At 38.4% G+C, this 20,553-nt stretch overlaps 1 protein-coding gene across 7 annotated transcripts in view; it reads right to left on the bottom strand.

The window, feature by feature from the left end:
• The window catches only part of SPATS2 (spermatogenesis associated serine rich 2), a 152,999-nt gene that overhangs the window by 65,365 nt on the left and 67,081 nt on the right, over positions 1-20,553 (bottom strand). For 5 of the 7 annotated variants that reach the window (XM_005206329.5, XM_024992228.2, XM_059886752.1 and 2 more), the window contains one exon: positions 8,740-8,996. The exons of 1 other annotated variant lie outside the window; for it this stretch is intronic. In XM_005206329.5, coding sequence (XP_005206386.1) covers positions 8,740-8,764 — 25 coding nt within the window. In that variant the 5' untranslated portion in view covers positions 8,765-8,996. Of the gene's footprint in view, positions 1-8,739; positions 9,000-20,553 lie in introns of those variants that run through there. One more of the 7 variants, NM_001193175.1, reaches the window with a different exon arrangement.

A 20,553-nucleotide genomic window follows, 5' to 3' on the forward strand; every position in this document is an offset into this window, starting at 1 on the left:
AGGATATAGATGACTTGAACATCATGATCACCCAACTTGATCTAACTGACATATATAGAATACTCCACCTAACAGATCAATACATATTCTCTTTAAGCACACATGGCATATTCTGCAGAACAAATCGTACACTAGACAAACACATCACAAGAACAGAAAACTGCAGACCTCTCTCATGAATACTGGTGTAGATATTTATTACAAAGTATTAGAAAACAGAGAACAGTAACATAGCCAACTATGACCAAGTAGGATTTATACCAGGAATGCAGAATTGGTTTAACAGGCAATGGCACCCCACTCTAGTACTCTTGCCTGGAAAATCCCATGGACGGAGGAGCCTGGTGGGCTGCAGTCCATGGGGTCGCTACAAGTCGGATGTGACTGAGCGACTTCACTTTCACTTTTCACTTACATGCATTGGAGAAGGAAATGGCAACCCACTCCAGTGTTCTTGCCTGGAGAATCCCAGGGACGGGGGAACTGGGTGGGCTGCCGTCTCTGGGGTCGCACAAAGTCAGACACAACTAAAGCGACTTAGCAGCAGCAGCAGCATGAAAGTTAATATAATGCTCTATATAAATAAAGGACAAAAGCACACGATCATAACAATAGATCAGAGTTTCTCAACTTCAGCAGTATTGACATTTTAAGCCAACAAATCTTTGTTGTGAAGGGCTGTCCTGTGTACTGTAGGATGTTTACAGCATCCGGGGCCCACACCCACTAGACGCCGGTAGCACCATGGCCCCAAGTTGTGACCAATAAAACATGTCTCCAGACATTGCCAAATATCCCCTAGGGGCAAAATCACCCCCGTTTAAGAACCACTGGAAGAGATGCATAAAAAAACATATGACAAAATCAGAAACACATTCAGTAAAAACTCAGCAAGTTAAGGAAAAAAGAGGACCTTCTTCAAACTGATAGAGGGCTTCCAGGAAAAACCTACAGCTAACATCATGAACTGAAAGTTGCTCAGTCGTGTCTGACTCTTTGTGACCCTATGGATTCTACAGTCCATGGAATTCTCCAGGCCAGAATACTGGACTGGGTAGCCTTTCCCTTCTCCAGGGGATCTTCCCAACCCAGGGATCAAACCCAGGTCTCTCACATTGCAGGTGGATTCTTTGCCAGCTGAGCCACAAGGGAACCTCAAGAATACTAGAGTGGGTAGCCCTTCTCCAGCAGATCTTCCCAACCCAGGAACTGAACCGAGGTCTCCTGCATTGCAGGTGGATTCTTTACCAACTGAACATCATATTCAACGGTAAAAGATGAAATGCTTCTCTCAAAGGGTGAGAACGAGGCAAAGCTGTCTGCTCTCATACTTCTTTGCAATAATGAACTGGAAGTTCAAACCCATGCACAAAGCAAGAAAAAAGAAATTATAGTCATCTAGAATGGAGGAGAAGAAGAAAACCAACTTTAGTCATAGAAGACATGACATTGTAAATTGAAAATCTAAGTTAGCTACGAAAAACTACTTGAAATAACAAGTGAGTTTAACAACAAAAATCAAATGTCCCATTCACAGCAGCATTAAAAAGAATAAATTACTCAGGAATAAACTCAACAAAGAAATTGCAAGGTCTGTGCACTTAAATCTGTACAACACTGCTGAGAGAAAGTAAGATCTAAATAAATGTAGAGATATGCTACAGTCATTAACTGAAAGACTCAATATTGCAAAGACAACCAATTCACCACAAATCTATTGATTCAATGCAGTCACTATCAGATTCCAAGCAGATATTTTTGCATGAATTGATAAGCTGAGTCTAAATTTCTATGGAAACATAAAAGAACCAAGATAGCCAATAAAGCTTTGGTGTGGGAAAGGATTGGAGGACTCACTCTGTCATTGTTCAGTCACCAAGTTGTGTCCAACTTGTGACCCCATCGACTGTAGCCCACCAGGCTCCTCTGTCCATGGGATTTCCCAGGTAAAAATACTGGAGTGGGTTGCCATTTCCTTTTCCAGGGGATATACCCAACCCATAGATCAAACCTGCGTCTCCTGCATTGGCAGGCGGGTTCTCTACTGCTGAGCCACCAGGGAAGATCAGATTCACTCTACATCTCATTATTCTACACTTTAAGAAAAGATAAAGTGGGTTTTATCAAAGTTAAAAACTTTCACTTTTAAAAAGATACCATTGGGAGTTCCTGGTGGTCCACTGATTAGGACTCTTAAGGGACTAGGTTCAATCCCTGACCAGAAAATTAAGACCCCACAAGCTGCACAGCAGGGGAAAAAGAAAAAGAAACCATTAAGAAAACGAAAAGATAAGCCAGACTGGGAAAATATATTTGCAAATCATATACTTGATAATGCTCAGAATAAAAAATGTTTACAACTCAGTAAGAAGACTTACAATCTCTTATAATAACTATAAATAAGGTATAACCCCAAAGAAAGGTAATGCCAAAGAATGCTCAAACTACTGCATAATTACACTCATTTCACACACTAGCAAAGTAATGCTCAAAATTCTTCAAGCCAGGCTTCAACAATACGCGAACCGTGAACTTCAAGATGTTCAAGCTGGTTTTAGAAAAGGCAGAGGAACCAGAGATCAAATTGCCAACATCCGCTGGATCATCGAAAAAGCAAGAGAGTTCCAGAAAAACATCTACTTCTGCTTTATTGACTATGCTGAAGCCTTTGACTGTGTGGATCACAATAAACTGTGGAAAATTCTGAAAGAGATAGGAATACTAGACCCCCTGACCTGCACCTTGAGAAACCTGTATGCAGGTCAGGAAGCAACAGTTAGAACTGGACATGGAACAACAGACTGGTTCCAAATAGGAAAAGGAGTACGTCAAGGCTGTATATTGTCACCCTGATTATTTAACTTACATGCAGAGTATATCATGAGAAACGCTGGGCTGGAAGAAGCACAAGCTGGAATCAAGACTGCCAGGAGAAATATAAATAACCTCAGATATGCAGATGGCACCATCCTTATGGCAGAAAGCAAAGAAGAACTAAAGAGCCTCTTGATGAAAGCGAAAGAGGAGGGTGAAAAAGTTGGCTTAAAGCTCAACATTCAGAAAATTAAGATCACGGCATCTGGTCCCATCACTTCATGGCAAATAGATGGGGAAACAGTGGCTGACTTTATTTTTGGGGGCTCCAAAATCACTGCAGATGGTGACGGCAGCCATGAAATTAAAAAGTGCTTAAAAAAGCCTGATACTGGGAAAGATTGAAGGCAGGAGGAGAAGGGGACGACAGAGGATGAGATGGTTGGATGGCATCACCGACTCAATGGACATGAGTTTGGGTAAACTCTGGCTGTTGGTGATTGACAGGGAGGCCTGGCGTGCTGCGGTCCATGGGGCTGCAAAGAGTCAGACACGACTGAGCAACTGAACTGAACTGAACCCTTAAAAATCATGAATCACTATGTTGTACAGCTGAAATTTATATAATATTGTAAATCAACTATACCTCAATTTTAAAAATTTGCAGGGTGTGGGGGAAAAGACCTATAACCCAATTTGTAAAAATGAATAAAGAATTTAAATAGACATTTCACCCAAGAAGATACAAATGGCTAATAATCACATGAAGAAACAGTGAACATCACTGACTATTAAGGAAGTACAATTGAAACCACATTAAGGAAGTACAAATCAAAACCAGAATGAAATATCCTTACACACCTAGGTTAAAAATAGCTATATTTATAAAAATAGCTATAATGAAAATGATACCATATCAAGTGTCAGCAAGGACAAGAAGCATTCAAAACCAACACTTTATTGCTGGTGGGATTATAAAATGGTCAGCCACTTTGGAAAACAGTTTGGCATGGTAATTTCTTTGAAAGTTAAACAATTCTGCTGCTAGGTATGTCCCCAAGAGAAACAAAAACATATGTCTACACAAAGACTTGTAGGCAAATGTTCATAATTTATAATTATTCAGAATAGCCACAACTGGAACTAATCCAAATGAGTAAGTACCTGGTAAATGGAAGACAAAATGTGATATAACCTGTGATATTGTAATATAATGAGAAATAAATATTTTGGTCTTCATCCCTAACTGCAGCTAATGCTCCTAAAACCTTCATCACTCCCTAAGCAATGAAGATGCTAGGAGCATCTCGTTGTTCTAATATTTGGTATTCGACTCCAGTTCCTAATAGAGATTGTAAATGCCCTGAAATTTCCTAGTTGATAGGAACACGTTTAGTTCTAACAAACAATTTGGTGGGCTCCTGGAGAGCTTCAGGAAGGGGGCTTTATCACCAAAAAGATCAACCCATGATTGGAGGCTTGGAATGTTCAGCCTCACTCCCATCTGTTGGGTAAGGGAAAGGAGAGGAATTAGAGGTAAGGGTTAATACTTGATCATATTTATGTGATAAAACCTTGAAAAAAAATTCTGTGAAGTATGGGGTTCAGAGAGCTTTCAGGTTAGTGAATGCATCAGTGTGCTGGAAGAGTAGTACACCTCAACTTCATGGAGATGGAAGTTCCTGCACTGAGGACCCTTCCAGATCTTACCCTATATATCCCTTCATCTGGCTGTTCATCTGTATTCTTTATAACATCCTCTACTATGTATATATGGAGAAGGCAATGGCACCCCACTCCAGTACTCTAGCCTGGAAAATCCCATGGATGGAGGAGCCTCGTGGGCTACTGTCCATGGGGTCACTAAGAGTCAGACACAACTGAGCGACTTCACTTTCACTTTTCACTTTCATGCACTGGAGAAGGAAATGGCAACCCACTCCAGTGTTCTTGCCTGGAGAATCCCAGGGACGAGGGAGCCTCACGGGCTGCCATCTACGGGGTCACACAGAGTCGGACACAACTGAAGCGATTTAGCAACTATGTATATAAACCAGTAAAAGTAGGTAAGTGGTTTCCCTTACTTCTGTACTTCTGTGAGCATTATAGCAAATTACTGAACCTGAGAAGGAGAGTTGTAGAAACCACCCATTTGTAGTCAAGATGGACTGAGGGTGGATAACTTGGGAACCTGATCCTCATGGACTGGTGTCTGAAGCAGGAGCAGTCTGGGGGACTGAGTCCTTAACCTGTGGGATCTAACATGAACTCCAAGAATATAGTATCAGAATAGAATTGGATTGTAGGGACACTTGGCTGGTATCAGAGAGAATTGGTCAATATGGGAGAAACATCCACAATTCTGGTCACACAAGTATCATGAGTAGCAAAGTGTAAAAGAAACACTCTGCGACTTTTTATAACCTTAACGCTACTCAGCAGTAAAAGGCGGCAAGCTACGGATACATTCAAAAACAATAATGAACCTCAAAAACAGCATTAAGAAGCCAGACACAAAACCATACTGGATTACTCTGTTTATTAGAAATCTCTAGAAAAGGCAAAACTGAAGACAGAGAAAGTAGGCATGTTTGCCTGGGAAAGCAGGAACTGACTGTAGACAGGTAACTAAGTATACCTTTAGGGCTGAGGAAGGTGTTTTAAAATAGGATTGTGGTGATGGCTGCACAACTGTATACATTTACTAAAAACAGGGAATTCCCTAGCAATGCAGTGGTTAGGACTCTGCACTTTCACTGCCGAGGACCTGGGTTCAATCAATCCCTGGTCAGGGAACTAAGATCCCGCAAGCTGCACAGCATGGCCAAAATTTTAAAAAAAAAAAAAAAAAAATTTTTTTTTTTACTAAAAGTAATAAAACTGTACATTTATAACAGATGAGTTTTATAGTATTTAAATTATACCTCAATAAAACTGCCTTGAAAGTGTCTGGATGTTACAGCACTGTCAAACCACTATAGAAGAGTTTCTAAACACTCTCCATTTTAAAGTATTTCTTTAGTTCACAGACCACAGTTTGAGAAGCACTGATCTTATTTACTTCTGCTAGGTGTTGGGCTAAAAGGCTTAGAGCAATCAATAGTTGTAATTAAAATTCACCTTAACTTAAGCCATACAAGTTTAACTCCACTAAATATTTCATTAAGAAATTCACAAGTGTTACGGATACAGGAAAATATAGAAATGTGGTCTACTGTGGAATAAAAACATAACTCATTATAAAATGACACTTAATAAATGAGTTGTCTCAAGAGAACAAAAACTACCATAGTATCTATCTTTTTAATGTATTATAACTAAATTGATAAAGTCAGTATAACTATTAGACTACTAAAATTAAAAGACGCTTGCTCCTGGGAAGAAAAGTTATGACCAGCCTAGACAGCACATTAAAAAGCAGAGACATTACTTTGCCAACAAAGGTCTATCTAGTCAAAGCTATGGCTTTTCCAATAGTCATGTACAGATGTGAGAGTTGGACTATAAAGAAAGTTGAGCACCGAAGAATTGATAGTTTTGAACTGTGGTGTGAAGACTCTTGAGAATCCCTTGCACTGCAAGGAGGTCCAACCAGTCCATCCTAAAGGAAATCAGTCCTGAATATTCATTGGAAGGACTGATGCTGAGGCTGAAACTCCAATACTTTGGCCACCTGATGCAAAGAACCAACTCATTTGAAAAGACCCTGATGCTGGGAAAGATTGAAAGCTGGAGGGGAAGGGGACGACAGAGGATGAGATGGTTGGATGGCATCACTGACTCAATGGACACGAGTTTGAGTAAGCTCAGCGAGCTGGTGATGGACAGGGAGGCCTGGTGTGCTGCAGTGCATGGGGTCACAAAGAGTAGGATACAACTGAGCGACTGAGCTGAACTGAACTGAAAACCCAAAACAATATAATTTTAAATATATAAATGAATTAAATGAGATAGAATTTTATAAGTATTTTGTATTTTTTTGGTTCAAATATCTGAACATGTGTGTGTATATATATATATATATATATATATATAGTTTTATATATATATATAAAACCAATATATATATAGGTTATATATAAGTATATATTTGTTTCAGAGAAAGTTCTAATGACATAAAAGCTTCTTTTGTTTCAATTAAGTGTATATACAGGCTATGTTTAGTCGAAATTTGTTAGCATTTAATGCCTATGATGTGATCTAAATCTACATTTACTGTATAGTAACTGGACACCAATTATAGAAAGCAATGATACTTTTTTATAGCTGTGGAACAACACAGAGATGAAATAAAGACTCTAGTTTTTAAAAGGCCAAAGCAATCCGCTAAAGTTTACTTTTTTGGGAAAAATTAAATGCTAAACTTTTTAGATGAAATTTTTAAAACTTTTCAGTTGATAAATCTCACTCCCTTGAAGAGTTCAGCTTCTTTAGTAATCTAACCATTCTTTAGAGCTCCGATATTCTTTACACAGGTTTGCTATACAATGAAACTATAGCTTTCAAAACCACAAGCAGCTCTGGTATATTGTTTTCTTATAGTGAGGTTTTTGATTTGCCAAGTCAAAACTAAGAAGTTTAAAAGAACTTCCTTCAATTTAAATGTCCATCAACAAACGAACTCATAAAGAAGATGTGATACCCACACACACCCCCACCGCCACTGTACTACCACTCAGACATAGAAAAAAGAAAGAAATTTGCAGCAGCAAGGATAGATTTGGACCTAGAGATTATCCTATTAAGTGAACAGAGGAAAACAAATATCATATGATACCACTTATATGTGGAATCTAAAAAAAATGATACAAATGAACTTATTTATAAGACAGAAACAGACTCACATACCTAGTAAACAAAACTTACGGTTACCAAAGGGGACAATGGTGGGGAGGGATAAATTAGGAGTTTGGGATTAACATATACCCACTAGTATATCTAAAATAGGTAAACAACAGGGAACGATATTCAATATCTTATAATAACTTATAATGGAAAAGAACAGTGCATATGTGTATACATACACATCTGAATCACTTTGCTGAACCTGACACTAATGTGACATTGTACACTAACTATGCTTCAATTAAAAAAAAATTAAGCATTCCCTTCATATTTAGCATGTGAGACCTGGATCTATAGCTTTGTTTTGAATTAAGGAATATCAACTTTAAATTGAAAATTAAACTAAATGAGGGGGAAAAAAATCTAGGATAGCTATGGTCATTCTTTTAACAAATATATTCCAGTATGTGTGACAGTTTTAAGTGCTATTTGTCCCTTTACATTTTCGCAGGTCTTCTTGGAAAGCTGAAAATGTGTAGTCTCTGTTGTCCTTTCCTTTATATAACTATTTTTGATATTTCTTGACTTTCTGCAATTTATACTTTACACAAAAAGCTAGAGTCACAATCCCAGAAGGAAAGCTAAAGAAGAATCAGTGACTAGAAGCAGTTACTCGTTTCATTTCCTATCTCCAAAGAAACATCAACTCACATGATATAGAATATCCTGCAGTAAGTTATATCCTACCTCTATAACATATGTTCACCCTCCAAAAAGTACACTTTCAAGATTTGTTTGGATTTCCTGAAATTATATTATAATTTAATAAGTTTATAAGAGTAGAAAAGCAATTGTTATATGAATTCCCAAACTAGTAACACAAAAAGCTATAATCTAATATTCAGCTCATTAAAGGGACAACAGATAATGTTGCAAATGTTCCATACTCTTCTAAAATTAACTGTGGTCATGACTAAAAGATAAGTTATAACCATCAGTAGTACTGCACTAGGTGAGCAAAAGTATAACACCACTCAAAACACATTAAGAGAACGTTTTTTAAAACTATGTACAGATAGAAATGGTGATCATGACTCTACAACTATGCTTTTAACAATTCATGCCCACGTGGAATCTTACCCTTCTGGTTTTGTTTCCTAGACATTTCAGGTTTCTTTAGTCTCAAAAAATGCAGAAGAAAAGTATTATTTTGCCTTGTCTTGGTTCTGACTGTAGTTGTCTTTGATTTAAAAGGAGATGACCGAAGGTGATAAATATAAAATCCTGGTTATTTGAAATCCTGTTCACTAGCCGTCGATCTCCTTTTCTTCTCTCATATCAAATTCATGTCAAGAAATATTATTGCAGACATTCATGTTTCTTTTTCCAGGGAGATTCTAGGGGGAAAACAAACATACACATGTATTCACTATGACAGTAACAGCTATACAAAATTTTTAACAGATATCCACATGCTTTATTTTATACTTTTTCTAAATGAAACTAGTTATTAAAAGAAAACTACTCGAGGATTTCCCTGTTGGTACAGTGGGTAACAGTTTGCCTGCCAATGCAGGTACATGGGTTCAATCTCTGGTCCAGGAAGATTCCATGTGCTGCAGAGCAACTAAAGCCCACGAGCTACAACTACTGAGCCCACAAGCCGCAACTACTGAGCCTGTGTGCCTAGAGCCTGTGCTCCGCAACAAGAGAAGCTACAATAAGAAGCCCATGCACCTCAACAAAGACAACCCCCACTCTCCACAACTAGAGAAAGCTTGCATGTAGCAAGAAGACCCAGTGCAATCAAATATAAACAAATTATTTTAAAAAAAGAGAGAGAGAGAAAACAGGGTATTCACTTGTTTAAAAAAAAAAAAACTACTCTAGAAAGAATACAGTTGTAAGAAGCAATATTTTAATTAATACAACATTGTAAATCAACTGTAATTCAATTTTTTAAAGTTTCTCAAAAAATAAATCATTGTAAACCTTTTTTTAAAAAAGCAATAATTTGCTCCTTAAAAAATTTTAATCTTATAAATCAAACTATCTTCTCAGTTCAGAAAGCATGTTTTCTTTTCTTTTTTTTTTTTAATTAGTGCCAAATTCTTTCAGAACTAAAAGCTGGATTTTTGTTTTGTTTTGTTTTTTGAATTTTATTTATTTACTTATTTTTAAATTTTATTTTATTTAACTTTACAATATTGTGTTGGATTTGCCATATATCAAAATGAATCTGCCACAGGTATACATGTGTTCCCCATCCTGAACCCTCCTCCCTCCTCCCTCCCCATACCATCCCTCTGGGTCGTCCCAGTGCACCAGCCCCAAGCATCCAGTATCATGCATCGAACCTGGACTGGCGACTCGTTTCATATATGATATTATACATATTTCAATGCCATTCTCCCAAATCATCCCATCCTCTCCCTCTCCCACAGAGTCCAAAAGACTGTTCTATACATCAGTGTCTCTTTTGCTGTCTCGTATACAGGGTTATTGTTACCATCTTTCTAAATTCCATAAATATGCGTTAGTATACTGGAAAAGGTAACTTTTCATTCCAATCCCAAAGAAAGGCAATGCCAAAGAATGCTCAAACTACCGCACAATTGCACTCATCTCACACTCTAGTAAAGTAATGCTTAAAATTCTCCAAGCCAGGCTTCAGCAATATGTGAACCGTGAACTTCCTGATGTTCAAGCTGGTTTTAGAAGAGGCAGAGGAACCAGAGATCAAATTGCCAACATCCGCTGGGTCATGGAAAAAGCAAGAGAGTTCCAGAAAAACATCTATTTCTGTTTTATTGACTATGCCAAAGCCTTTGACTGCGTGGATCACAATAAACTGTAGAAAATTCTGAATGAGATGGGAATACCAGAACACCTAATCTGCCTCTTGAGAAATTTGTATGCAGGTCAGGAAGCAACAGTTAGAACTGGACATGGAACAACAGACTGGTTCCAAATAGGAAAAGGAGTACGTCAAGGCTCTATATTGTCACCCTGTTTATTTAACTTATATGCAGAGTACATCATGAGAAACACTGGACTGGAAGAAACACAAGCTGGAATCAAGATTGCCGGGAGAAATATCAACAACCTCAGATATGCAGATGACACCACCCTTATGGCAGAAAGTGAAGAAGAACTAAAAAGCCTCTTGATGAAAGTGAAAGAGGAGAGTGAAAAAGTTGGCTTAAAGCTCAACATTCAGAAAATGAGGATCATGGCATCCGGTCCCATCACTTCATGGGAAATAGATGGGGAAACAGTGGAAACAGTGTCAGACTTTATTTTTCTGGGTTCCAAAATCACTGCAGATGGTGACTGCAGCCATGAAATTAAAAGACGCTTACTCCTTGGAAGGAAAGTTATGACCAACCTAGATAGCATATTCAAAAGCAGAGATATTACTTTGCCAAAAAAGGTTCGTCTAGTCAAAGCTATGGTTTTTCCAGTGGTCATGTATGGATGTGAGAGTTGGACTGTGAAGAAGGCTGAGCGCCGAAGAATTGATGCTTTTGAACTGTAGTGTTGGAGAAGACTCTTGAGAGTCCCTTGGACTGCAAGGAGATCCAACCAGTCCATTTTGAAGGAGATCAGCCCTGGGATTTCTTTGGAAGGAATGATGCTAAAGCTGAAACTCCAGTACTTTGGCCACCTCATGCGAAGAGTTGACTCACTGGAAAAGACTCTGATGCTGGGAGGGATTGGAGGCAGGAGGAGAAGGGGACAACAGAGGATGAGATGGCTGGATAGCATCACTGACTCAATGACATGAGTCTGAGTGAACTCCGGGAATTGGTGATGGATAGGGAGGCCTGGTGTGCTGTGGTTCATGGGGTTGCAAAGAGTCGGACACAACTGAGTGACTGCTCTGATCTGATACTGTATTGGTGTTTTTCTTTCTGGCTTACTTCACTCTGTATAATAGGCTCCAGTTTCATCCACCTCATTAGAACTGATTCAAAGGTATTCTTTTTAATGGCTGAGTAATACTCCATTGTGTATATGTACCACAGCTTGCTTATCCATTCATCTGCTGGTGGACATCTAGGTTGCTTCCATGTCCTAGCTATTATAAACAGTACTGCTATGAACATTGGGGTACACGTGTCTCTTTCCCTTCTGGTTTCCTCAGTGTGTATGCCCAGCAGTGGGATTGCTGGATCATAAGGCAGTTCTATTTCCAGTTTTTTAAGGAATCTCCAGAAAGCCCAGAGATAAATCCACGCACATATGGACACCTTATCTTTGACAAAAGAGGCAAGAATATACAATGGATTAAAGACAATCTCTTTAACAAGTGGTGCTGGGAAAACTGGTCAACCACTTGTAAAAGAATGAAACCAGACCACTTTTTAACACCATACACAAAAATAAACTCAAAATGGATTAAAGATCTAAACGTAAGACCAGAAACTATAAAACTCCTAGAGGAGAACATAGGCAAAACACTCTCTGACATACATCACAGCAGGATCCTCTATGACCCACCTCCCAGAATATTGGAAATAAAAGCAAAAATAAACAATGGGTGGGACCTAATTAAACTTAAAAGCTTCTGCACAACAAAGGAAACTATAAGCAAGGTGAAAAGACAGCCTTCAGAATGGGAGAAAATAATAGCAAATGAAGCAACTGACAAACAACTAATCTCAAAAATATACAAGCAACTCCTACAGCTCAGTTCCAGAAAAATAAATGACCCAATCAAAAAATGGGCCAAAGAACTAAATAGACATTTCTCCAAAGAAGATATACAGATGGCTAACAAACACATGAAAAGATGCTCAACATCACTCATTATCAGAGAAATGCAAATCAAAACCACTATGAGGTACCATTTCACGCCAGTCAGAATGGCTGCGATCCAAAAGTCTACAAGCAATAAATGCTGGAGAGGATGTGGAGAAAAGGGAACTCTCTTACACTGTTGGTGGGAATGCAAACTAGTACAGCCACTATGGAAAGCATGTTTTCTTATTCTTCTTGTGTCTATCTCAAAAATCTTATCTCCACCTCTACTTCACAAACTAAAATAGTTACTTCCTATCACTCCCTAAGATCTCTCTTACCACCTGCTCTTCCTATATAAATCAAGGGTCTTTTCTCTTCCTCTATTAATTTCCTTTATCTAACCCCTCCTCAGGTTTCCCAGCTCAAATATAGTTGCAAGACATTTGGGAGGAGGGTGAGAGGGAAAAGGAGAGAATAAAGGGAATTTAATAAGGAAAACTGAAACATCAGAATGTGGATTAGTCAACACTACAGAAAGCTTTTATAAATTGCAAAGATACAAATGCCTTTTTCCTGCCTTATTACTAAACATATAATACATACATGTCCAAAATTTATGGGTAAAGAAAGCATGAGGAGGGTCATGGAACTCTTATACCTAGAAACCTGATAGAAAAAAAAAAAAAAAATTTACAAAATGTAACCCAAGAAGGAAATAAGAGTAAACTTCATGAAATATTTTTTCAGTGTGGAGAATAAAAGGGATAAGTCACAAGTTAAAAAAAAAAATCCATCAAGAGTAAAAAGCCTGTTCTCAGAGTCGCTCTGCTCTGCACCCGAAACTATCACAACGTTGTTAACTGGCTATACTCCAATATAAAATAAAGTTTTAAAAAAAGGATAAACATAAAATAAAGACTTCAGAGTAACAGCCTCTTAGGGGATTCCCTGACAGTCCAGTGGTTAGCACTCTCAGCTTTCATTGCCACGTGCCTGGGTTTGATCCTTGATTGAGGAACTGAGATCCTGCGATGTGCAATCAATAAAAATGACACAGCAACTATCAAATCTCCAGTAACAAAAGATAAAGACAATGAGAGAAAATAAATTACCATGTAGCAGATAGCAGATGAAGAACTAAACCTGGGAAACAATATAACCCCCCAAATCAAAGATTTTTCATTAAATACTTACTTGAATACTTTAAATAAGAATTTAGATTAAGTAAAATAAGAGCTAGGAAATAAATGAAAGAATGAATAAGGATAAATAGAATGAAAAGAAAGATGACTGCAAAGCTAAGGAAATCTGAAAAACAAAATACCACAATTACAGATTTAATAAGGTATCAGAAACAGAACAGATTCAAATGAAAACAGAATGAATGGGATGGAGAAATGGGATGGCTTTCAGAAAAATAATAATAATAATAATAAAAACATAAAAGAAGTTAGAGCAATTAGAAGATAAAAATGATCCAATCTAAGGATAATTAGAGTCAATATAATAAACTCCAAAAACAGAGGACTCAATAAAGGGAACAGAAAAAACATTCACAGATGAAATACAGGAAAATTCCTTTGAAAGAAGCATCAGTATCATTCCCTCCCCACTACCAATCCATCAGAAGAAATCCTCTCTGTTCTACCTTTTACATATACCAGAACTGGCCCACTTCTGACCATCTCCACTTGCAACCACTTTTGTCCAAGACACAATCATTTCTCACCTGCATTGCTATAATCAAGACTATAATAGTCTCCTAGCTGGCATCCTGAGTCTGCTATTCTGCCACTCTCTAGCTTCTGTTTCACATAGGTATTTTAAAATTATAAGACATTATGTCCCAACTATGCCGTTCAAAGCCCTCCAGCAGCTCCTCATTTCATTCAAAGTAAAAGCCAGAGCCCTCAGAGTGGCCTAAAAGGTCTTATCTGCTCTAACACCCTGTCCGCATGCACCCTTTTCCTCTCTGACCTCACATCCTGCTACTCTTCCTCTCAAGTATTCTATACCAGCCACATTGGCCTCTTTATTGTCCATTTTATTTATTTATTTATTTATTTTAATTTTATTTTATTTTTAAACTTTACAAAATTGTATTAGTTTTGCCAAATATCAAAATGAATCCGCCACAGGTATACATGTGTTCCCCATCCTGAACCCTCCTCCCTCCTCCCTCCCCATACCATCCCTCTGGGTCGTCCCAGTGCACTAGCCCCAAGCATCCAGTATCGTGCATCGAACCTGGACTCAGATATGTTCTCAACTTAAGGCCCTTAAGGTGTTGCCTCTGCCACCAATGTCCTTCCCCTAGATAGCTACATGGAATACTTCCTCACCTCCTTTAGGCTTTTTCTCGAATGTTTCCTTCTCTGCAGTTATTCATAAGAAACTGCTGAACTCAGGGCGAGAACAGAGGGAATCTATGGCATTACTAGCTAAAGTACTCCCATCCCCAGAGGTCAGTGGGGAAGTTGGTTCTACCAAGGTGGTAAAAACCAGCAGCTTCACTGACAAAGAAGGGTGACTTTACTTAAAGCAAAGTACAGAAAAAGCTCATGCCTATCCTATCTGCATTGTCAATAAGAGTTTGCATTACTGGGGGCAAAGAGAAAAGCAAGACCAAGAGCTCCGATATCCTGAGGTCACCGTCATAGTGCAAACAATGGGGCAGCAAACTAGTCAGAAATTAAAAAAGGAAATCTGGAGAAGAAACTATAAGGGACCTCGATATATGTCTACACATTCACACACCAGGAGCCTGCACACACAGGCAGAAAAGACAGAAAAGGGCCTGGTGGAAGGTAAAAGTTAGGGCAGACTTTGAAATGGCCTGAACTTTGAAGGAGCTTCCTCAAACAGATAAAGATCAGCAGAAAGTAGAAGTCTTACTCGGTATTTAGCTCAATAGCTAGCACACTATCTAGCACAATCTTCGACCAATCATTGACTGACCACTAAGCAATGCAGATGCAGGTGCCACTCCAGGAAGCCAAACACAAAAATTAAAACAGAAATTAAAATAACAAAAAACTGAGCAGGTATCAGCAGTCACACACCACACAGAAAAATTCCACAGATTTAGCTCAGGCAAGTTACTTTAAAAACAACAATAATAACAAAGCAACAACAACCCTCAAAAGGGAGAAAAATCAGAATCCAAAACTGCTACAATATATTATGCAAAATGTCCACAGTTCCAACAAAAATTTGTAAGATGTAAAAATGCCAAGAAAGTGTGACCCAAACAGAAGGGAAAAAAAGACCCCATGTGATTGAAAATATCTCTGAGTAGGCCCAATGCCAGCCTTAGCAAACACAGACTTCAAAGTGTTTTAAAAGACTAAGGAAAATTATAAGAACAATGTCTTAAACAAATAGAAAATCTCAACAACAAATAATAATTATAAAAAAGACCAAACAAAACCCCAGAGTTGAACACTGAAGCAGAATAAAAAATAAACCTGAAGAAAGAGTAACAGAAATGATCTAATCTGAAAAGAGAGAAAAGAATAAAGAAAAACAAACATAGCCTTAAAGACCTGTGGAACAATGTCAAATGTACCAACATACATGAATTACGAATTCCAGAAGTGGAAAGGATACAGAAACAGTGACCAAAAACTATACAAACTGACTTTACAATTAATCTACACTTTAAGAAGCTAAATGAACCATGACAACAGAAACACAGAAATCCATACCTAGATATATAGTAAAACTGACGAAAGCCCAAAACAGAAAATCTTGGGAGTATCATTTTACAGGGACACAAAGATTTAACTACTGGCTAACTTCTCATCAGAAACAAGGGAGGCCAGAAGGCAATGAAATAACATATTCAAAATGCTGAAAGAAAATAGTCAAGTAAGAATTCTGTATCCACAGATGGCTAATAAACACATGAAAAGATGCTCAACACTGCACATTATTAGAGAAATGCAAATCAAAACTACAATGAGGTTATCACCAACACTGGTCAGAACAGCCATCATCAAACAATCCACAAACAATAAATGTTGGAGAGGATATGGAGAAAAGGAAACCCTCTTGCACTGTTGATGGGAATACAAATTGATAACAGCCACTATGGAGAATAGTGTGGAGATCCCTTAAAAAACTAGGAATAAAACTACCATATGACCCAACAATTCCACTATTGGACATATACTCTGAGGAAACCATAACTGACAAAGACACATGCACCCCACTGTTGACTGCAGCACTATTAACAATAGTTAGGACATGAAAGCAACCTAGATGTCCACTGACAGATGAATGGATAAAGAAGTTGTGGTACACATATACAATGGAATATTCAGTTCAGTTCAGTCACTCAGTCGTGTTCGACTCTTTGCGATCCCATGAATCGCAGCACGCCAGGCCTCCCTGTCCATGACCAACTCCCGGAGTTCACTCAAACTCATGTCCATCGAGTCAGTGATGCCATCCAACCGTCTCATCCTCTGTCGTCCCCTTCTCCTCCTGCCCTCAATCCCTCCCAGCATCACAGTCTTTTCCAATAAGTCAACTCTTCCCATGAGGTGGCCGAAGTACTGGAGTTTCAGCTTTAGCATCAGTCCTTCCAATAAACACTCAGGACTGATCTCCTTTAGAATGGACTGACTGGATCTCCTTGCAGTCCAAGGGACTCTCAAGAGTCTTCTCCAACACCACAGTTCAAAAGCATCAATTCTTCAGCGCTCAGCTTTCTTCACAGTCCAACTCTCACATCCATACATGACCACTGGAAAAACCATAGCTTTGACTAGATGGACCTTTGTTGGCAAAGTAATATCTCTGCTTTTTAATATGCTGTCTAGGTTGGTCATAACTTTCCTTCCAAGGAGTATGCGTCTTTTAATTTCATGGCTGCAGTCACCATCTGCAGTGATTTTGGAGCCCAAAAAAACAAAGTCTGACAATGTTTCCACTGTTTCCCCTCTATTTGCCATGAAGTGATGGGACCAGATGCCATGATCTTCGTTTTCTGAATGTTGAACTTTAAGCCAACTTTTTCACTCTCCTCTTTCACTTTCATCAACAGGCTTTTTAGTTCCTCTTCACTTTCTGCCATAAGGGTGGTGCATCATCTGCATATCTGAGGTTATTGATATTTCTCCCAACAATCTTGATTCCAGCTTGTGCTCAGCCATAAAAAGGAACAAATTTGACTCCGTTCTAATAAGGTGGATGAACGGAGAACCTATTATACACAGTGAAGTGAATCACAAAGAGAAAGATAAATACTGTATTCTAACGCATATGTATGTAACCTAGAAGGACGGTACTGATGAACCTATTTGCAGGGCAGCAGTGGAGACAGGCATGGAGAAAAGACTTGTTGGCACAGAGAGGGAAGGGCAGGGTGGGACAAACGGAGAGAACAGCACTGAAACATATACACTGCCATATGTAATTTAGATAGCTGGTGAAATGTACTGTATGACGCAGGGAGCTCAAATCAGTGCCGTGTGATAATCTAGAAGGGCAAGATGGGGAGGAAGGTGGGACGGAGGTTCAGGAGGGAGGGGACATACCTATACCTATGGCTGATTCATGTTCATATATTGCAGAGGCCAACACAATATTGGAAATTAATCATCCTCCAACTAAAAATAAATTTTTAAAAAAAGGAATATTGTATCCAGATAGCTAAATTGTCTTTCAAAAATGAAGATGGGAGTTCCCTGGTGGCTTAGCAGTAAAGAATCCGCCTGCCAATGCAGGAGACACGGGTTCGATCCCTGATTCGGGAAGATTCTACTTGCCACAGAGCAACTAAACCCATGTGCCACAAAGACTGAGCCTGTGCTCGAGAGCCCAGGAACCACAACTCCTGAGCACACTGGTTGCAACGACAGCAGCCTGCATGTCCTAGAGCTCATGCTCCACCAGAGAAGCCACCACAGTGAGAAGCCTGTGCACCACAGCTAGAGTAGCCCTGCTGGCCTAACTAGAGGAGAGCCTGTGCAGCAATGAGAACCCAGCACAGCCAAACACAAAAGTAAAATGATTTTATAAAATGAGCATGAAACAGAGACATCCCCAATAAATTAAGAGAATCCATCGACACCAGATGGTAACTTGAATCTACACAAAGAAAAGTACTGGGAAAAGGAAATATACGGGTAAATATAAAAGAATACATTCTAAAAAGTTTATTCTCTGGGGACTTCCCTGGTGGTCCAGTAGTTAGGACTCTGCACTTCCAATGCCGGGGATGTGAATTTGATCCCTGTTTGGGAAACTAAGATTCCACATGCCATATATATATATTCTCTAAAATTATTTAAAAGATTATATAAAGCAGTAATAACATTATTGTTATGTTTATAACAAATATAATATATATGACAATTACTGTACAAAGGAGGGAGTAAGAAATGCTATCTTACAGAATTAAACTAGCATTAATCTAAAGTAGACTGTGATAAATTAAAATGCATTTTGGAATGTCTAGAACAAGCACTAAGAAAATAACTCACCACCTGGAAGCCTTTGTATTTTAAATTATTTGCTTCTTTTAAATTGACCACATTAGCGATTTCCACTTTGCTTAGTATACGGCAAACTGTCTTCACTAAACAAAATATCAGGTATTTCTCACTGAAAAACAGTGTTGAGTTTCTACTGAGGTTTTCTCCAGTTGTTGTGATAGAGATAACTATTCTTTTTATTTTCTGGAGAAGAAATACAAACCCATAAAGACTATAATATCCAGAGTGGTATTTCAAAAGTTTGGAGACATAAAGGGCACCTGATTTAAAATTTAAAAAAGGAAAAGAATATAACTCAAAGACAGCAAAAACAAAAGACAACAGCAAAACAAAATAATTAAAATCATACACTTAAAAAAAAATCTATGAGCTATTTAAAATCCTAAAAGATGATACTGTGATTAAAAAGAATGCATTTGAATCAGTTCTAATGAGGTGGATGAAACTGGAGCCTATTATACAGAGTGAAGTAAGCCAGAAAGAAAAACACCAATACAGTATACTAACGCATATATATGGAATTTAGAAAGATGGTAACAATAACCCTGTGTACGGGACAGCAAATGAGACACTGATGTATAGAACAGTCTTATGGACTCTGTGGGAGAGGGAGAGGGTGGGAAGATTTGGGAGAATGGCATTGAAACATGTAAAATATCATGTATGAAATGAGTTGCCAGTCCAGGTTCAATGCATGATACTGGATGCTTGGGGCTAGTGCACTGGGACGACCCAGAGGGATGGTATGGGGAGGGAGGAGGGAGGAGGGTTCAGGATGGGGAACACATGTATACCTGTGGCAGATTCATTTTGATATTTGGCAAAACTAATACAATTTTGTAAAGTTTAAAAATAAAACAAAATTGTAGTTGGAAAATAAAAAAAGGAAAAGAATATAACTCAAAGACAGCAAAAACAAAAGACAACAGCAAAACAAAATAATTAAAATCATACACTTAAGAAAATCTATGAGCTATTTAAAATCCTAAAAGATGATACTGTGATTAAAAAGAATGCATTTGAATCAGTTCTAATGAGGTGGATGAAACTGGAGCCTATTATACAGAGTGAAGTAAATCAGAAAGAAAAAGACCAATACAGTATATTAATGCATATATATGGAATTTAGAAAGATCGTAACGATGACACTATATGTGAGATAGCAAAAGAGACACAGATGTAAAGAACAGACTTTTGGACTCTGTGGGAGTAGGCAAGCGTGGGATGATTTGAGAGAATAGCATTGAAACATGTATATTACCATATGTGAAAGAGATCGCCAGTCCAGGTTCGATGCATGAGACAGGGTGCTCAGGGCCGGTGCACTGGGACAACCTCGAGGGCTGGGATGGAGAGGGAGGTGGGAGGGGGGTTCAGGATGGGGGACACATGTACACCCATGGCTGACTCATGTCTCTGTATGGCATAAACCACTAAAATATTATTAAGTAATTAGCTGTCAATTAAACAAATTAATTTTTTAAAAAAGATAATGCTGTGAAAGTGCTGCACTCAATATGCCAGCAAATTTGGAAAACTCGGAGTGGCCACAGGACTGGGAAAGGTCAGTTTTCATTCCAATCCCAAAGAAAGACAATGCCAAAGAATGTTCAAACTATCGCACAATTGCACTCATCTCACACACTAGCAAAGTAATGCTCAAAATTCTCCAAGCCAGGCTTCAATTGTACATGAACCACGAACT

Source organism: Bos taurus, chromosome 5, assembly GCF_002263795.3.
Source record: "Bos taurus isolate L1 Dominette 01449 registration number 42190680 breed Hereford chromosome 5, ARS-UCD2.0, whole genome shotgun sequence".
NCBI classification, from domain to species: domain Eukaryota; kingdom Metazoa; phylum Chordata; class Mammalia; order Artiodactyla; family Bovidae; genus Bos; species Bos taurus.